Source organism: Cavia porcellus, unplaced genomic scaffold (genome assembly GCF_034190915.1).
Source record: "Cavia porcellus strain 051 isolate PalLab524CR breed Dunkin Hartley unplaced genomic scaffold, mCavPor4.1 scaffold_11, whole genome shotgun sequence".
Classification (NCBI taxonomy): domain Eukaryota; kingdom Metazoa; phylum Chordata; class Mammalia; order Rodentia; family Caviidae; genus Cavia; species Cavia porcellus.
The window spans coordinates 68,465,884-68,486,929 of NW_026947494.1; the positions used below are offsets into that span (position 1 = coordinate 68,465,884).

A 21,046-nucleotide genomic window follows, 5' to 3' on the forward strand; every position below is an offset into this window, starting at 1 on the left:
CTCTCTAGCTTACTGATAATACAATATTATGCACATAATTGGTATAGTCTGTTGTTTAAGGAATAATGTCAAGAAAAAATCTATACATACTCATTATAGCTGCAAGTATTACAGGCCTAATTGCCATTTTGACCTATGGTTGTTTGAGTCTGTGGTTATACAACCCAAGAATATGGCGACCAACTATGTTTACAGTAGTTTTGTATAGACATATTCCTCATTATTCAAAATAGGAAATGCCTTGGTTTCTACCAATTGGAAAAGAAGTATACTCAAATTCTCTGTATACCATCCATGTATGCTCATATACGCTTGTGATGGAATAGAATGAACTGCTGCTACAGATAACATACATGATCCTCAGGAACATAATAATCATGTGCACAAGGACATAGTATGTGACGCCGTTTTTGTGAAATTCCAAGAATGGGCAGAGCTGATCTATAGTAGTAGCGAAGGGAAGCTAGAACAGTGGAGCACCTCTAAGTTCTGGATGGGAGATGGAGTGAAGTGGGAATAGAAATGGCCAGGAAGGAATTTAACTGATAGGGGTCAGATCTTCATAGGGATTTGGCTTACATTGCTATAAACTATTTGTTAAAACTTAGGGAATGCATGCTTGCAATGAATGCATTTTATTCTATGTGAATTTAACATTGAAAACTATAAAGAAATGTTGAAGAATATTTTAGGGGATGTGTACTGATCTCTACAATTTACTTTTTAAAAATTTTATAATTTACTTTGAAATGTATTGTACAAATGTGAAGGAGTAATGAATGGAGATAGAGATAAGTAAATATGTTATAGCAGTACAGGAAAATGTTACTAGGAAACTAACATGAATACAAGTGTTTAAAATTCAGCTTTGTTAGGTATTTGAAATTTTCATATTAAAACATCGGTAAATATTTAAATATTATTTTATTACACTATATAAAATAGCCATTTTTGTGGGTCAAGAAATGAACCAGTATTGCTTATTTCCTATAGTTGAAACTGACCCACAGAAGTATGTTGTGCAGTCATTTTACTTAACCATCTCCATCGGAGAGGGCACTACTAAGAAGTTCCTTAGTTCTTAATTAGACAAGACTAACGTCTCATTTTCTGTGGGTAGCAAAGGTTCTGCTCTTTTCCATTTGGGGACAAATTCCTTAATGTCCCAGTCACTCTGCTTTTAAAACTCTGTCTGGTTTAGATCTGATCTCATTGTCAGTGCAGAAATTCTTGGGGAGTGTGGGGGCAGGGCTTGCAGCAGGGGAAGATGGAGTTAATCTCTCCGGTGGTCATGGTTAGCATGTGGGGCCTGTCCTTGTTGCGTCTGGGCTCTGGCTTCTTAGCCATGCCTGGCTTAAGAGAAGAGGACAAAGGATTCTCTCCTCCCAGGCCTCTGTCAGTTTCCCCTCTGGCTGGTAAGATGGGCTGAATGTTGCCCACTAGTGGAAGATGTTCAGGTTCTGCCTCTTGGGTTCTTTGGAAAACCGGGTAGGGACCTTCCCTATGCCATGCAGCTTCTTCCATCCTATCTGGTATCTGCTCCAGACAGATACTCTACCCCTAATGTTCTTGGGTGTACCTTGCTTGGCAGTCAGTCTTTTGTTTGACATGCTGGCAAGATGACACAAACCTTGGTATTTCCTTGCTGCCCACATTAATCAGTGGGCAGTCAACATCTAGCTAAGAGTTCAGCTCTTTTATTGTAATTTTTTTTTTTTTGTCTTTTTCATTTTTATCGGTACCAGGGATCGAACTCACGACAGCCTGCTTGCAAGGCAGGTGCTTATGCCGCTGAGCTAAATCCCCAGCCCCGAGTTCAGCTCTTTTGTAGTGGTTATCTTTTTCCTGCAGTCTGCCTTCACTTGGTTTTTTTCTGATCCTGCTCAGGTCTACAGTGGGCTATTGGACATGGATATATTGAGTTTACACACCCAGAGGAATGAAGATATGAATGTAAGAAAATTTGCAGTTCATAAAGTTTGAAGGAAGGAAACTACAAGTACATCATCAGTGCATTCAGTGGTTGTGATTTTTGCAGTGTGTTGGGTAGACAGTACAGTATGAAGAACCAGTCCCTACAAGATTGTCTTCATTTGAACCAAAAGCCTTAAGTTTGGGGGTCCCTAAGGCTGCCATGACTTCAGATTAGCTGACAATAAATTTGAGAGATCCTATATTTATCCTCACATTCATAATTCACTGCACTACTGTAAAGAACTCAAGCAAGTGCTAGTATTTTTGCTATTACCCTTTTATTACAGCAGAAGGATATAACTTAGAGATAGTCAAAAACGCAAAGTTCCCAAACACAAAATTCATTGTCCTAAAGGACAGGGTGGCTTTCTGGCCCCGATATGTGATGATTTGTGTCTTATGGCATATAGTCAACAGTGGGCTTCAACTTTTGTGATTCTGATTTTATTGTGGTTGATCATATGCTGACACATGGTTGACTCTTAGGCTCTACCCATTTTCTTCAGAGATCAGCATGTCCCTAAGACTCACTCATAAATCACATGGTTAGGTGTCCAGTGCCCAGAGTCCCTAGGCAAACAAAGGTATTCCAGTAAGGGAGGACATTCCAAGAGTGCACAGACCATGAGACCTTTCTTTGGATAGAGTTAGTTTGTTAGCATGTACAGTTGTTTAGTTATAACTTTTTTTGGTTATTATTACTGTTACTCAGCTTCGTTGTTATTAATCTATTTATTAAAGGGTTGTTGGCTATTCTCAAACTGAATTGGGATGCATAATTGTATCTACTATTTTTTTGGCCTATAATTTTCTAGAAACTTGACTCTAAGATATGTGCATAGTTTATAATTTACACATGAGTCTTATGTGTATTTTGTGCTAATGCTTTTATGTAATCCTTCTCTTCCCTTCCCATTTTTGTTAGTAGGGCCCATAACTGAAAATGCTGAATTGTTTTGTCCTGGGAAGAGGATTAGAAGATATTCTTTCTTTGGCCCCATTGAGGTTTAAAGCCAGAGGAAAAGTACTGTATACTACTGAGGTATCTCCCCAGCTCAAGGGCTGGGTATCTTTTGTTGTCTAAGTGAGTTAAGGTCAAAAAATCTTCAAGGACACAGTTGTAGATTAGTGGTGGTCTTCCATATTGATTTTGTGGTCCCACTGTCATTACCTTGGGATTAGACTTAAATCTGTGGAGCTAAGCTTTTTTATTATTATTTTTAGTTTTGAAAATAAACCAAGAAAAAGCTTTTTTATTTGTACTAATAGCTTTTCTTTCATTACCTCAGAATTTCTAAGTGGACCTCAACTCACCTTTCTTCATACCTTTGTTTCTCCAGATCATTATGCTAATAATTGTTACCCACATATATCAGTAGTTTTTTCCTCTGAGTTGAAGTGTACTCAAGTGAATGTTCTATAGAGAGAACTAATTAAAGAAGTTATTTATTAGGGATAGCTTGAAAAAAACCTAACTTTTGAAGTTAATTATCATTCATATTGCGCTAACTTCTTACCAATGGAGTCACATATTCCCAAGGTGGAGTCTGGTGGACCCAGGTTCTGATTCAGTTGGTCTCCTACAGTGGATCACCATCAACCAGTGGGTAGTAGTGCAATAGTGCTTGCCAACTGAGCATTTCAAAGGATAATATAAATTCCAAAAAAGACCTCTAGAGGCTGATAGGGATGAATAGTACTAATACTTCATTTTTAATTTACCCATACTGATGAAAATGCACATAACTTTCTGTTTTGTTTTCCTAAATTGTGAGTCTCTTGGTGACTCCTTGCTACTCTTCCAATCACAGGTGCCTTTTGTACATAGCATCCATCAAAAGAGAATTCTTAGGTATCTAGCTACCTGGTTGTTAGGACAGGTGAAGGGGGCTGCAGGGCCTTTCCTCTCTGTCTCTACTCCTGGTCGACACAGATATCAATCACCCAAGATGGGTCATTGAGGAAGTTAACTGAGACAGAGCTGTGAAATCTTGGTAATGGGATAGTTAGCAGTCTTTATCCAGGGTTGAAGAATCACTGGGCTTCACTCTTTTTTTCGTTGTAGGTCTTTCCTCAATGTTATGATCCTTAAATTGATGGAGATGAGGTAATCTGAAGTGACTTGACAGTTGTTTTGCTGTATTTTACTCCTATTGTTTGGCAACGTTAGCAGAAAGAGATTTAATAACTCCTGTAATAGTAAGATTTGAGAAGGAATTTATTCTATTATTTCATAAATGTTTATTGAGTTCCTGGTTTCATGAAATGTGCATTTTGATGCAAGTATATAATAAATGAATTTCTATACAGCTATCTAATTCCTGGTGGAATAATGCTGTAAGGGAGCATTATTGCCGTGAGAGCATATTAGGAAAACAGGGAAAGCTTTCTTTAGGAGATGGTATGTAAGCAGAAGACAGAAGATATAGAGGGAAGAGTTTGGGTTTTGGGGGTGATGTGGCAGCATTGTGATATTCTGGGAAAAGAGAACAGTTTGGGAAGAGAGCCCGAGGTTGGAATCTGGACAACTCTGTGTAAACAAGACAACAATGAGGTTGGTGCATTAAGCAGTGGTTGGGTACAGTACAGTCCTACAAACCATATTAAAGATTTTATTTTTATCCTGAGAGGACTGTGACACTATTAATGAATCTTAAAGTAGTGATATAATCAGATTTTTAAGATTATTTTGATTGGTGTATGGAGAAAACATTTTATGTTGAGAATGGTCTTAGCCTAGGAGATAATGATAATGATCTGGTGATTGACCACAGTGGCAAAAACTTGGGTGATTGGAGACACAGTTTCACAGTTTTTCATGTCATAATGCATGCAATTCTTTTTAAAAAATACTAGTAAGTAAATAAGCAGACAAAGATGGTCAGGTGCTAAGAGGAAGCTATATCTTAGGATAGTTGTAACCCATTTGCATCAACTAGATGAAGAAACTCCTCTATAGGGATGAGATTTTTTTTTTTTTTAATGTCAAGAACAAATGCCATGTTTTTGGCTTAGGCAGTTGGCTTCATGGAAATGATTTTGAGATATTAACGAGTACTATATACAGTTTGTGTCTGGATGTCCCCTCAAAGCCTCATGCAGTCATGGGTGATGCTTTATTGAATCTAGAGTTTGTGATTGATTCATTGTCTAGTCCTAGAATTATAGATGTGAATCCTACATCTACCCTAGGCTAGGTAGCCTACATACAGTATAATGGACAGAAACAAATCTCATGTCCTCCTCCATTTTGGCTCTTACTGCTTTTGCTGTTTTCCCCTACCATGAACTGTTGCCCCTCTGCCATGCTATCCTGCCTTGGAAATAGCTGGTCATGGGCTGAAACCTCCACAAATTGTAAGCTAAATAAACCTCTCCTTCCATAATTTTATTCATCAGGCATTTCTTCTCAGTGATGAGAGACAAGTAACTGAGACAAGGTGATAATATATGATATTGAAGCCCAAAGGAAAGTAAAAAAATTAGCCCTACAGATAGAAACCAAAGTAAAAACAAAAACAAGCAAACAAACAAACAAAACAATTAGCCCTACAAGTAGAAGCCAAAGTCACCTAGGAAAGTGGCATAGGACCAGGTTTACACTTCAGCATCAACTGGGGAGAATGATTTAGCAAAAGAGGCTGAAAATTAAGAGTCTAGAAAAGTGATAGAAATACCAGAAAATTCTGAAACCGTGACATTTAGGGGGAGACAATGTTTGTGAAATAAGGAAGATTCTGGTAAGAGATTAAGTAAAATAAAGACACGAATTTTCTGTTGGGTTAAATGACATAGAAATCACTCGTGACACTAGGGTGCTATCTGGAAATCTTTTGCACAAGTCAGGTGGTAGCGTACAGGTTATAAGGAGTGAGAGGCTAGAAAGCGAAAGCAGTAAAATAGCAGCTGCCTTGAGATCCTTATCTGTGAGGGAAGGAGAGAGGCCCACAGAGAGCATGGAGAAGGCGCTGTGGTGGTGGCACAGGAGAGGAAGAGAAAGCCAGGAGTGTGCTGGAGCGTAGGAGAGCTGATGGCTGCAGGTAGGACGAGAACAGGGAATGTGTACTGGCGAGGGTAGGTGTACACTGTTGACAGTGGACAGCCAAGATAGTTTCCTGCTGATGGTTCTGTTTTTTTCTGAGAAGAGACTGCAGCAGCTTTTGAGTACAAAATAGAATGGCTTAAGAACAAGGAAGTTTGAAATAGCATTTTTGGGTGACTGAAAGGTGAATCTTCTAGAGAACTGTCATGGAATTGACAGGTAGCATTGATCTGTTTTGAGGCTGGCTGTCCTGTTTGATTTTTACTGGTGTCACCAGCTGCCCTTGCGGTCAAGGAGGGAATGGATAACTATTTTTTCAAAGAGTCAGAATTGGTAATTTAGTGCAATAAAAGGGTCAAAGAGTTAGTAAATCACTAGAGGAATTTAAATAATCATCTGTACTTTAAGATGGTTTTAGAAAGCTGTGAAGGCATGTGATAAAGAGTATATTAATCAGCTTCACATTGCTATAATGAAATACCTAAGGCAACTGACTTATAAAGACAAAAGTTTTATTTTAACTCATGTTTCTAGAGGTTTCAGTCCATCTAAGATTGGCAGCTTCTTATGACTGAGCTTCTCATGAGGTAGTTCATAATGGCAGAAGTAAGTGGCTGAGACCGTTTATTTACCTTATGAGTTAGAAGAATTGACAGACCCCAGATGAGACTCAATAATCCTTCTTAAAGGGGTCTCACATTCTGAAGGTTCGGTCACTTCCCTGTAGAGTCATACTGGCCTGTAATACACAAGACTTACAATACAGGGATCTATGGGGATACTACCCATATCCAAACCACTGCAATAGGAAAGAAAATAAATAGAAATTAGAGGACTACAGGATTCAAGAAGAAATTACTTAATAAATAAGGTAAAAAACTAGGTTGTGATTATACAATGGATGCTTTCATTTTGTGTGTTACGTGGTCATGTGGAGCTGTTTCTTTCTGGATATGTATGTGAGTCTCAGGGTAGTGGTGATTATATTTAAGTGCTGTAATTTAAATAGATTTTACTCAGTGTCTGCAGATTTGCCTTTGGTAATAATGGCTGATAGATAGATACTCAGTTTAGAGTGGTATCCCTTACTCATGCTTATTTGGGGTAATATATGTAGTTGAAAAGCTTTTGTTTTAGTATTTCACAATATCCTGCAGTTAGATTTTAGCAGGTTTTCAGCATCTGCCTAGGAGGTTGTGTTGGGAGAACTACTGAGATATTTCACTAGAAATAAAGATATAATTAGGAAGTTAAATTAAATTGAGTTTAAGATATGACCCATAGTAAGAATCTTAAGAATGATTGTAGAGTATGGAATGGAGGTGAACAAGGATTCTGAGAATGAAGGAGTGAAGGAAAGAGAACCTATCCTGATAGTCCTGGGGTGGATGTTGAAACTGCGGAGTCTTGGCAAGACTTGAGATGTAGAAGACTTCCCTGAGTGTGGGTGGGGAGGGGCAGCAGGAGGTGGTGGACAGTGATAAGGCTATTGCAGGATGGTATAATTGGATGGCTTTGGTCTCGAAAGAATAGGCCTTTGTTATGTTGTTGCTTTCATTTCTAGAGGATGAGAAATGGTCAGGAAATTGATAAAAGCAAGAGGTACTTTTCTCCTCCTGGGTCTTCTGAATTAGGGAGGACTTACATAGCTATTCTATTCATTTATTTATTTTTTTATTTAAAGAGAAAGAAACAAATTGTGGAGAAAAAAAGGGTAGAAATAATACAGAATTACAGAAAAATAAACAGTAAGAAATCGCCAGTTAATAAGTTACATATTGTCATCTTAGAAATAATTGTTCAGGTTACAAAGTTAGAGTATGTAAAGTGACATTCAAATAATGATGCTGCCAACAGGTCTGCTCAATGATCCAACAAAAACTTAGTAATGTAGTTATCAGTCCTACACACTTGTTTTTTTATCTTAAAGAGGGTAAGGTTAAATATATCAAACCGAACAAAACAGTTAAAAAAGAAACGATTTACAGAAATACAAATTTCAAAGCAAGTCCACTGGAGATCTTCACTGTTTATCTTATTGTCTCTAGTTTTCTTCCAAATAGTTGTCCCCATCTTCACACACTTTAAATACATACTGCTTATTATAGAACTAATCAAATCATTACTGGATGATAAAGGCTTTTTAGGTTTTCAAGATCTGACATTGGGGAAGACTACATTGTGTCTCTCATTCTCTTCATAGTAGCTGTCCTTATACTTAAGAGACTAAACTAATATCACTCCGAACAATGAATGATAGTATTGCTAGATTTTATATCACAATGCCACAGAATTAGCATTGGGCTTCTTAGTGTCTCTTCTTCAGAGTATCTGTTTATTACATCTTGCATTACATAATCTGTTCCCGTAAACAGTTTAAAAAATTCTTCCCATGTGTGAATTTCTACATGTATATCTATCCTCTCTATATTATAGGGAAAAACAAATCATAGCATGACAGCAAAACAAATTCCTAGAAAAACATGCAATGAAAAAGACATATAAAACCACAATATTAGGTGATCTACCATAGTTATTATGTTTTCTCTTGTTATTTTCAGTAGACTTGTCCACATCATCAGGCTTAATATAGTTAAGCATAGTATTATATAGCTATTTTTATAAAACACAACTTTGAAAACATTGTAGGGATTGAGAGCTGTTAAGAAAGCCGGTGTGGATATCTTTTACATCTTGTCATCTTCAGAGTAGTTACCTCTACTTTAAGGCTTGATACTATCAATCATACCAAAGTTGAATAAAATCAGCCAAGGCAAAACCACGGTCTAACAAATCAGATTCAAATAAGATCAGTCTTGGTAAGACAATGTAAGTAATACAGGGTTTCAGTTTAAATTAATAGATAATTAAGGATAATTACCATGGTATAGCCTGCTATTTTTGGGTTAGATGTCTGTGCCCTCAAATCTGATATGAGTGGACAGACCAGAACTAAGTAAATTCAAACTGAACAGATCGATAAGACTACTGTGACTTTTAAATCCTGATACACTGTAAACAATGACCTCTGCCTTTTTAAAAATTATAGTGTATCAAAGCTATCCATAGTAAAGATCATAGCTTACTGTCTCTGCCTCATGTCTGCTACTCCACTTTACTGCTATAATTTGTCCACCTTTCTCCCTCATTCCACTGTCTGCCCCATTCATTGAGGCAGAGACTCACTGCCTTTGCCACTGTTGCTGGAATCCTGGTATCCCTTCCTCTCTCTGGAATGTCCTTCAGCACTCTCTGTAGGGTTGGGTTGGTGGCCATGAACTCCCGCAGTTTCTCCTTGTCTTGGAAACATCTTATTTCTCCATTAATTTTTCTGGGTATATCAGTCTTGGTTGCAAATTATTTTCTTTCAGGGCTTAGACTATTTCCCCCCAGACCCTTCTTGATTTGAGAGTTTGTGTTGATAAATCTGTTGTTATTTTGATAATTTTCCTGTATAGGTAATCTGCTTCTTTTTCCTGTATGCTTTTAGTATTCTGTTCTTTTGGTGGATTTCTGGATATCTTGATTATTATATGTCTGGATGTAGATCTGTTTTGGTTGTAGGTGACTGGAGTTCTGTATGCCATCAGAACTGGAGTTCTGTATGCCATATCAATATCTGGATATCATTTCTTTTTCCTATGCTTGGGAAGTTTTCCTTTAATATATCTGTGAATATTCTTTGTAGTTCATTTTTGGTTACTCCTGCTTCCTCGCTCATGTGCTTTTTTCTTAAGTTATGTATCCTTTTGTCGTCTTTTTTCTTAAGTTATGTATCCTTTTGTCGTAAGTTATGTATCCTTTTGTCTTTTTTTGTCATCTTCTAACCTTTGAATTGTTTCTTTCTGGTTCCTCATTATTTTTAAGAGGTCTTTTCTTTCACCATCATATATCATAAGTCTCTCTTCAAGTTTCAAAAGGCTAACTTTAGTTTCTGTCAAGGCATTTTGCCAGTTTTCAATAGAGTTTTTAGTTTCCTGGTAATCTCTTTGGATCTGTTTCATGTATTCTAGGTTATGTTTAAATTCTTCATCAAAGGTTTCTCTTTCTTTTCTGATTTCCTCTGTTCTTCTATCTGTGTTCTCTTGGGAGGGGCTTATCATTTCTTTAATTAATCTCTTTATATCTTGCCTCTCTTGGATCAGAAGTACAGTTTTAAATTCGTCTATGAGGTCATAAAGGTATTTCTTTATTTCGGCTGATGCTGTGTTTAGTATTGGATGGTTACTGTGCTGGTGTTCTTCGGTATTTACTTCTCCTAGGCTTATTTTCCCAGGTTTGGCAGCTGGAGATTTTTTTTTTTTTAATTTCTATCTCTTGTCATGTTTCTGGTTTCTTTCAGAGTGGTGTGTCCTGGGTATCTCTGGCCTTTTCTGTATGGCTTAGAGTATTTCTAAAGCCTGCTGACTGGAGTTTTTGCTGTCTTCCTCTATTTGCTGTTATCGGAAGTAGGCAGGGATGCAGGGACAGTGCAGGCTAGCCTCCATCCAGCCTCTGTACCAGTCAATCTGCCAGTTAAGCTGTTCCTTGTGGATGTCACAGAGTCGCGACTATTTTGTATCTGCTTATTCGGTCCCAACCAGAGGCGTGGTTCAGCCCCAGCTGACCCTGCCAGTTCTCTCTGTGCCAGAAGCGGCTGACTGATGTCACCTCAGCGCAGGGCTCTGCCCAAATCTATGCTGTCCTCTACCAGACCTCTCTGTGCCAGGGGCGACTATCTGATGTCACCATGGTGTTGGGCTCTGCCCAACTCCAAGATGTCCTCCAGCCAGCGACAGCACCACAGGACCCAGTTCCTAGTACTCACCGGGACTCAACGCAGATCTTCCTCTTGGGTCCACTGCACACTGCACCGGCTGTCTTTACGGCATTCCCAGCACAGCGTGGATCAGTCAGAAAACTGCACGGTGTCCAGCTTCAGAGCTCTGGAGCTTCTCACAGTCTCCTCCGGCGCAGCCAGGTGGCTTTGGCTGCTTTGTGGGGTTCCAGGTCTCAATTTCCAGCAATTGCCAAGAGCCAATACAGCTTTTCCCTTTGGATCCACTGCTCACTGTGCTGCATCCTCCTGTTAAGAGTCCGGGATTCACAGACTCCCATTATTGGCAGCCGCGGTCTCAGTACAACCTTAGATCCTCCGGGTGTACCTAGTATAGTACAGAACGGGGCTCAATGAGCACATCGGGCTTCATCTTCCACTCGTGCTTTTCCTTCCTCTTCCTAGTTTTATTTTTCTCGTCAATTATTGCCTTGGTTAATAAGAATCATTATCCATACATCTGGCCCTCTCCATGTTGTCATATTCTAGCATCTGATCTGATTTCTCCACAGAGACTGCACCAAGCCCCCTAGCAAGCCATCATTTTCAAACTCTCTCTATTCATTTATTGTTTACTTATATTAATTGTACATATTATCAAATTCAGTGTAATTTTCATTGCATACATACTGTGCAGAGTTCACTCGCTTCTTATGCACTGCCTCCCTCCCCAACCTCTTTTAATCACTGTTCCACATTCAAACTCTCTTACCTTTAAATGTTAAAAGGAAAAATAGTGCTTTATTCCTAGAGGTCAGTAGCATCAGATCATTTCTTTCTTCTGACTCTAGACCTACAGAATCAGAAGCTCTGGCAAAAAGGAGTAGCAACTCTGTTTTGACAAACCCTCTAGTGACTGTGATGTGTTGGGGCCACTTTTATAAACAGTACCTAGTTGAGAGTGTGGGGAGTGTGTCGTTAGTGCCGACGCATGAGAGGGCTGGTGGGTTTCCACCTGGTAGGTTTTTGAAGGGAGGTAGAGTTCTTGAATATGTGGATATAGGTCTTGGCTCTTGTGATCTCAAGTTGCATCGGGCTGATATTAATAGTCTTAGAGCACATGTTACAGGGTTGGTCTTTTCCTGGACCAAGAAGTTGCTTTTAGTCCTAGAAGTCACTACTAGAAATAGTTAGTACTACTTTTAGTTGACTTTGCTAGATTAGTTGTTAATGTTTTCAAAACATGATGTGCTATACAACAATTAAATTTGTTTTAAAATTTTTCCATAAGTATTCCCTGTTAAAAAGTGAGTTCTTATCATAATAGGTAGTTACTTGGAACTCATATTTTTCGTAATTAGTGAGAGAGCAAGAAGTTTTCAAAGATTTCTCCTGAGAACCATATCCAAAATACGGGTAGACCGTTATCATTGAGAAACTAAAGAAAAAGACATTTCGTGACTGTTTAACTGTTGCAAAAGACAGAAGAAAAGGGTTAGTTATCGAATGTGTGACTGTGATTAATATTTGTCCCTGAAGTACAATCAGAATGTCCTAAAGAAGCCTTAAGGCCAAGGGAGACCCCAATTTAATGCAGCAATAGTTGTTTCAGTTCAGCATTTGACCACAGCTTTGTAATTTAGAATGCATCTGGCTTGGCTGGTAAAGAGAGAGACAAAGAACCCTAGTAGCTCTGCCAGTTTAGAGGACAGCTAGGATTATGAAAAGAGTTATAGCCAGGGATATAGCTCAGTAACATATAGCCTGCATGGCAAGAGTAAGGTTGTGAATTAGATCCCCATTACCAAAACAAACAAACAAGCAAACCCCAAAACAAAACAAAAAATAGTATAATGAATCTCTGAATCTGAAGCCATACTAGCCCCAAGGTCATGTGAGTGTGATAGCTTGGTTTCGATCAGTCTCACCAAGGGTGCCTTATCACTGTCACTGTCTCTCCAAAGACAGTACAACATAGGATATCTTCCTGTATTTGTCTAATATGTATAAATGGTAGTGGAGTGGTGTATTATCATAAACCAATCTGAAAGTGACTTTTTATCATTGTAACAATAAAACAAGTATTAACTTTAGTAGGACAGATTCTGGAAGAAAGGTATTGAAATGGTTCTCTATCTTGTTCATTTCTTTCCTCCCACCCGCTTCCCTCTCAAGCCTCTCCTTTCTTCTCTAGTGAAGCGCTTTTGTGCTATTGCATTATTTTTTTGCCTTTAGAGAAACTGTTCCTATACTGTTAAGGGTGTGAATCAGATTTCTAGAGCATTAATTAATTTCATGCCATTTGTGGTTCTGTTTTATCCAAACTAGGGATCTAGTAGGCATTTAATTAACATGCTAAGGGGCCAAGACAGGCTCTTTCTGGGCTTAGGGATACATTAGGACTTATTTCAATTTTGAATGATTTGGTATTTAAACTGAGCCATTAATATCTACTGCTGTGGGGAAAAAATGGTAGTGTTGTTTACTGCCCTTCATTTTTCCTATCCTTAACTTTTTAGGAGTTGAAGTAGGGGATAGGATCAACTGAGAAAGGAATCCATGCCCTAAGTGGAGGAAGGCTATCGGATTTAGCAAGAGTGCATTTCAGCCTGAGTGATTAGCAGCATGTGGCCATGAGGAAGAGGCCTCTAAAAATAACTGGTGAGCAGAGTATGCAGTCAGGTCCAGTTTCAGTTCTGTGGCCCTTGGCTGGGCAGAGCTGTCCTACAGAGCTCTGGGAGGGAAGGGTGTGCATTGTACCCCGCACTTGCCTTGAGCGTTTTGAGTTTTTTTCTCTTATTGTATACATTATTCATGGATTGAAGAAACCAAAATGGCTGAAGATAAAGGTATCATTTTTGTACTTTGGGTTAACTGTTGTTTTGGACCTAACACATTTTCGCTTTATTTTCGGTTGTGCTCCATTTGAGTATTTTTGGCTGAGTGCTTTCATTGCGTATTTTGTGTTTTCTATTTTGAACTCCTGGGGGCTTTAATTTTCATAGTAGTTGAATTTTTGTAGAACAGCTTGTCTTAAGTTTAAGTTTGTGTGTGTCTTAAGTTACATTGCTTTTTAATATATTCTGCTGGAACTGCATTTTACAAATTTTAAAATACATACAAGCAGTCTTTTTTAGTCTTATACGTTAATTACCGTGAATTTAAACAATTGTGTACATTCAAATTCCATATAGAATGATAGAAACTTAAGGAATGTATATATTAATGAAGAAATTTATTGTTTCAAGTAAAAACTTACCATATATGGAAATTGACCTACTTGCTTGTGAAACAGATAAAAAGTTAAAACCAAGAGACTCAAATTTTACTTTCTTTTTAAAATTGAGTATTTTACTTTCAAGTGTTCATTAATGATGATCTTAATTGGCTTTTTGTATATATCTGCTTTTGTTTTACTTTGTGTAAAGTTTTGTCTTTCTGTGAAATTTAAAGTAGATTACATTGGCTTGTTATGTTGAAAATATGTAAGAAAAGATGAATGTTTAAAGATTGCTTTTAACTCTCAGCTGTTAAAGCAATAAATAAAAGAATTCTACTATTAACACAAAAATGGGAGTATCTCCACTTTGAAGATTGTTTAAGTGCTTAGAACAGACTGCTTACCTAATCTGGTAAAGTATGTCATTCTTCATGAAGAAGAACATGATTTTTATATACATGAATGACTGGGTGTGATGGTGTATGCCTGTAGCCCCAGCACTTAGGATCGTGTGAACTACATTTGTGAATTCAAGGCCAGCCTGAATTATACTGTGAGACACTGTCTCAGAAAACCACGTATACATACACACACAAGGAGACATATATGTGAATTTTTAGTTCTTTTACAAGATGTTTCTTCCCTTCTTTCATTTTGTAATCTACTTAGATAAAATCAGCTTTTATTTGTGCCCTATTTTTAATAGTTGCAGGTTTTCAAAGAGTGACATTTCATACCACAAAAAACATTTAATGAGTTATTTGTCAGTTACATTTAAAAAAATTTCAAAAAGTTTATGTGTAAATATGAAATCTTCACCATTATACTAAATTTTCCAAATGATTGATCTGTAATTCAGTTAATATTATACTTTTAATGTACTTGGCAACAGTACAAGTGTAGGCAAATTTCTGTTTTCTCTTTTCTCCACCAAGTAAGTAAAATTTCCTGTTGTCCCTAACTGAGTCTTCATCTTGGAAAATCTTCCTTTTGAATTCGTGGTACTATTGCTTGCTGTAATAGTTTTTTGTGTTTAGTAGTACTGTGTGTGGGAACATTTTCTATACTCCCTTTCTGCAATTTGAAGATGATGTATGTTTGATGTGACAACAGGGGGAGAAAAGTCACATAGTCCTTCCTGTTTTCTTCACTCCAGTAAAAGTTCTTGATCAGTTCCTGGGTGCTACAGGTTGACATGGAGCCAGAAAAGGAAAATAAGACACTCTGTTAGTTTTAATTTTGTTTGAAAACTGGGATAACTGTTAATTGTTCTTGCAGAATATAGGTTTCTGTAGGGAGTTTAAGCCCTTGGAAAGGGTTTCTTCTACCATGCTTTCTTTAATTCAATTGAACAGAAACTGATCTACCCTTTGCGACTGGCACATCATATTTATTGAAGGATATATTAAGAGCATTTTTGCTGTCCAAAGTAGTTTCCCTAAAAAGGATTTCTTCAAAAAGCTCCTTTTCTGTAATTTAGTATTTGGTTCATTTCCAGGATCAGCAGATATTAAGAGTAATGTGTTCGTAATGCTAGAAAATACATCATTTATATGACATTGTAAGGTTATAAAATATTGCTGATACTTTAATATTCTAGGTGAGTATTGTGTATCTTTTAAAAGTGATAAATGTATCTCATGCAGCTACTTTGATTAAAATCTAAGATTGATTATGCATGTTTTAAATTATTAAACATTAAAATAGCATTTTAATGGCAGAATCAATATGAATGTTTGTTTTACAGATGATTCTAGAGATTACTTTGTACTAAGATTATTTTAAGGCCTACTAGGGTCTTGTCTGCAGGCCTCAAAATAAATGACCTCTCCATAACCACTGCACATGTAGTTCTTGTTTCTGTGTCCTATTTAGGCTTTTTTCCCACTGGGACTTTTGCATGCTTTTAACTAATTTGGGTGAGTTTGGCCCTAAAGTCTACCCTGTATAATTGTATATTTGATTTTCTCTTTCTTCTTCCTTGTGATCTTCAGTAAGTAACATCAGTGTTATTACTTTGGATAAGTGATATTTTGCTTTTGAGAATCTTAGAAATTTTTTTCTTTCATTTCTGTATTAAGAGCAAGAGAGAGAAGCTGTATGCCATGCGTCATGCATGTAGTCCTAGCTACTGGAGAGGCTGAGCCATGAACATCATTTGAATCCACAGGTCCAAGGCCAGCCTGAGCAACATAATGAGATCCTATTTCAGACCAAACCAGTAGAGAAAGAAAAGGAGAGTTGAACTTCAAATCCAAGATACTAATTTGTTTTATTAGTTACTATATTTTCGGTTCATTTTAAGTGTCATTTAAATGTCACTAAATGTCATTTTGGATGTACTGTTATCAACATGCACTTTTTTTTTTTGGTACTGAGAATCAAACTCAGGACCTTGTGCTTGCCAGGCAGGTGCTGTGCTGCTGAACTAAATCCCTAACCCACATGCACATCTTTAAAGCTTAATAATTGAGTAATAATGTCATGTATAGGCTGAATATATTAAATGAATGAATAAAAGAATGAACTATTTTTAGCCTTCCTGTTTTCCAGTTGATGAGGAACAAAACAATAATCTGCTATTAGTTATAGAATGTCTGAGAGAAAATGAGAACCCACTTTTACTACAACTTAAACTTGAATTTGGTTTTTAGAAACAAGAAGTAGCCAAGGGAAGAAATTCTGAGGCATTATTATAGCTTCTTGTTTGGAAGTAAATGGATATTTAGAAGGCTTCACTGTTGGAATTTTTTAGTACTATATGCAAAGGGATCTCTATGCATCTGTGCTATATAGAAACAGAGTGTTTTTTGAGGAGTCATAGCCTTAAAAAATGTCTTCATGTTCAGAAAATTTTAATAAATTCAATGCAATAATACTACTCAATCTGTGGAGCTTCCTATCACAGCAGATGCCTACTCACATTTTTCTTTTAATTTTCAAAATTCTAGTGATAATGTAGTGTATATTGTTCTTTTTATAATCCATGCACTTAAGACACATTAAAATATTGGAAGTCATTTCTTCTTATCAATGTTATGGAAATTTTTACCCAGTCTTCCCTTCCCATATCTCTTCAGATAATAAAACAATGATGTGCACTTTAAATTGATTTAATATACAAAAATGTGATCTGTCTCTAGCAAATATTTTAATGTATAAATTATGTTTTTATGTAGCCAACATTTATAAAATTGTGTTAGAAACAAAGTCGACAGCCATGTGTTACTTGGTAAGGATATTTTTCACCATAGGATTATTTGGGAATCTGTTCCATTTTGATGTGCTCATTAATATTTAAAGACTATTAGTAAAAGGAATTATTGAACTTTTTCAAGAATGAAATGTTTGTTTACTTTTGACTCTATACAAGTATACGTGTGGCCTCAGACCGAGTTAGTTTTTATGGCCTTTTTCAAAAAGTTGATCTAGTGATAGGTTTAAAAATGTACATATCTGGTTTTTTTTTTGGTCTTTTTTTAGACAGGGTCTCGTTATGCAGTTCAGGCTGGCCTTGAGTTCACTTTTTAGCCCACGCTGGCTTCAAACTTGCAATGATCCTGCTGCCTCAACCTCCCAAGTGCTGGATTATAGGCCTGTGCCACCATGCCCAGCTTGTACATATCCTTTTTACCAGTACAATTTCACTTATTACTTCAGAAAAATATACTGGTAGTTTATTCTTGACTAGAACTAATGGAAACTACTAATATATTTAAAACTGGACATCAAAGTCTAAGACAGTTCTGCTTTAGAACTAGTAGGATCTTGTAAATCATTACATTGGCCACTTGGTGCAAGTCAAGGGACATCAGGACTCTGGAGGTTAGGGGATATTTCTGCATCTGTCCAACTGGCTGGTGACACTGGGTGACACCTTCTATCATCTTCAAAACAGGTGTTTGATTATTCCTGTCTTACCCTATGATTTTCAGCCAAGTACTGCCCCATATACGATGTGGGGGGGAAGTATGTGGCGTGAGGAAATATATATATATATATATAATATCTATATCTATATAATTTTCCATAAACTCAGGGACTGTGGGTTCTGGCGGGAGAGCAGGAATGTCAGGTGTCTTACAGTGTGAGGAACAATTGTCTAAGATGAGCATTGTCTGGCTTAAACATCCAGAAATACCTCCTGCAGAAAGTAGGACAAGATACCATGAGGAACACATGCAACAGTGCACAAAATGTACTTTACAGAGAGTCCATGTGCTACACAGATATGGTACAGTTTCATTTTTCTAGCAGGTTGATAAAACTTTTCCTTTTTCTTGAATGGCATTTTGAGGTACAATAAGCTTTTTACTTATTCATTAATTTTATATGTGTTACATTCCTTTTGAAGAGAAATTTAAGGATGGTCTTTTAATAAAAATGTTGCCTCTTTTGTATAGTACCAATTTAATTAGATTACATTTGTTGAATTTTGATCATCTGAAGTATATTTCCAAAAGAGCATAGAATATGTTAAGCATATCAGATGTGATGAATGACTCTAGGTGGGCAGCAGTTCATGGAACAGTTTCCTGTAGTGAGGTCAGCTAGAATATGCCTTTTTCTGCCTCTGCCACTGGTCCCAGTGGATTTTGTCAGAGACAGGGACACCGTGCTCTATCCTGCTTTTGTTTGTATGCAAGTGGTTGAATAAGGAACTTGAAATGAATGTATGTTACATTAAATATAATTTTTAATAAAATCATTAGCCCTTCATCTTACATTACCTTTTTTTTTAAAGCAAGAGCTCACCTGCAGTGTAGTTCATGCAAGCTCATCGTGTAGCCCAGGCTGGCCTGGATCTTGTGACTATCTTCCTGCCTCAGCCTCTTGAGTGCTGGGATTACAAGCATGTACCACCACATCTGGCTTCTTCCATTACTTCAAACTTTGGGATTTATGAACATGGCATTGAGTCTAAGCAAAAGCTTTTCTTTTTTTAAAAGTCTATGTATCACATAATTTTAAAACTTAAGCGGAATTATTTTTTAAATGATCTATGAAATTACTGAAGAAACAATTCAGTGTGGAAAGAGTTCAGTGCAGTATTTCTTAGTTGATAATATTTGACATTTATTTCTAAACAGAGACAAAACATGGAGGACACAAGAATGGCAGGAAAGGAGGACTCTCTGGCAGCTCCTTTTTCACCTGGTTTATGGTCATTGCCTTGCTGGGAGTCTGGACCTCAGTAGCCGTTGTTTGGTTTGATCTGGTTGATTATGAAGAAGTTCTAGGTAAGAATTTTGTATGGTTTGTTATGTGAATTGGTAAGAGGTTACATAACATCCTTAGCATCATGAAATTTTGTTATCACCTATTTTATATTGTTTCTATACTTTCATAGCTTTTCAATAGTTGTCAAGACAGAAGTGAAAGGTGATGCTTCTGGGGTTACCTTGGAGGAGTGCTTTTTAAACTTTGAATGTGACCTGTAACAATAAAAAATACTTTATAATGTATGTATAACACTCAGCTTTATATTATATGTATAACACAGAAATTTCATCAAAATGAGTTTTATCAAACTCATTCTCACTACCTGCTGTACTCTGTAGTTTTTTTTAATCAAATTTTGTAATGTTACAAATTTAAAAAATTTGTTTTCATGAACCACTGGATTTATTTACAGACCCATTAATGTAATGTAACCACACAGTTTGCAAAAACCCTTCTTTAGAGAGAATTTTCAAAGCACATCACCCGTGTCTCCTTTGAAGTGTGCGTGTGTATGGAGTGTTTGCAGGTGACGTGTGAGTGTAAATGCATGTGCATGGTGGATGTGGCTCTAAGCTGTTCTGAAGTTGATTTCTCTTAGTGGCCTTCTATGTATACCCTTTCCCACTTTCCCGTAGTTGCAGTTTTTCTTATTTTTATGTTTATGATTCTTCATTGTTTTAATTTTAAAATTTGAGATAAAATTCTCATTTTTGTACAATTCAGTATTGTAAATATTTAAAAATACACAGCTCATTGAATTTTAGTACATCCACCACTTTGTCTAACCACTGTGATTATGTGATTTCTGGATATTTCCACTGTTTCCTACCCTCAATATATCTAATTCTCCACCCCTTTCCTTTTGATAAACACTGGTCTACATTTTTTCTGAGTTTTGCTTATTTTGAACGTTGTGTATAGTAAATAGAATCACACAATAAGTGACTGACTTTCTGTGTTTTCTGCTTCATACTTACATTATCATGTTTTCAAGATTTAGTGCTTAGTTTGGTTTATGGCTAAATAATATTTCATTATATAGATATATTTTAGTGTGCTTACTTATTCTTCAGTGATGGACATTTCGGTTGCTTCTACTTTTTGGCTATTTTGAATAAAGGCCTTTCTCTGTTATAGTCCAGTACAGGATGTGTATGTGTCCCTGAAAAAGTGTGCCCTTGCTTGTGTATATAGTGTTGCATAAAAGACCTGTTCCCTTCCGTTGGATTGTCTGTGCTTCTGCTTCATTTTTTAGAGTGGGAGAGGGGAGCAAAGAGGCAAAGAATAATAAAATGTGCTTGCCTCTAATCTGTCTTTCATTGGAGGTTTTCATTTTTATTATAAGTGATTTGTCTCCCAATAGATTAATTGACTAATAGAATTTTAATTGAGAGGTACACTTCTGAGTAGATCCCTGCTTTCATTGTTATAGTGAACGCTATATTGTTAGGGAATGCATGAAGAAAACATTTAAAATATTTGTATTGTTAAGCATGAGTAACAATTTTCATGTTTTTACATGCATGCAGCCAAAGCAAAGGACTTCCGTTATAACTTATCAGAGGTACTTCAAGGTAGGCTATTGGAGATGCATTTTAAGTGTATTTGCATCAGTTTCTAAAACATAACTTTATTCTACTAATTTAATCATTAGCTACAATATAGAATGTAAATAGGGCCAGTTTCCCTTGTGAATTTATTAGTAAAGGTAGTATCTTTTAATTTTTAAATGTCTTTTGAGCTCTATTCTGTGCATAATTTGGACTCAAATATGAGTACTTTTTATTTTCTTAGTAATAGAAATAACACTTTCCTGTCTCCATGGTTGTCA

The 21,046-nt window shown here is 36.7% G+C and overlaps 1 protein-coding gene across 19 annotated transcripts in view; it reads left to right on the plus strand.

The window, feature by feature from the left end:
• Asph (aspartate beta-hydroxylase) overlaps window positions 1-21,046 on the plus strand; it is a 288,087-nt gene that overhangs the window by 28,809 nt on the left and 238,232 nt on the right. For 8 of the 19 annotated variants that reach the window (XM_063258447.1, XM_063258446.1, XM_063258435.1 and 5 more), the window contains exons 2-3: window positions 19,083-19,232; window positions 20,745-20,789. In XM_063258447.1, the coding sequence (XP_063114517.1) occupies window positions 19,083-19,232; window positions 20,745-20,789 (195 nt within the window). Of the gene's footprint in view, window positions 1-13,442; window positions 13,622-19,082; window positions 19,233-20,744; window positions 20,790-21,046 lie in introns of those variants that run through there. The other 11 variants (XM_063258436.1, XM_063258448.1, XM_063258442.1 and 8 more) reach the window with 7 other exon arrangements.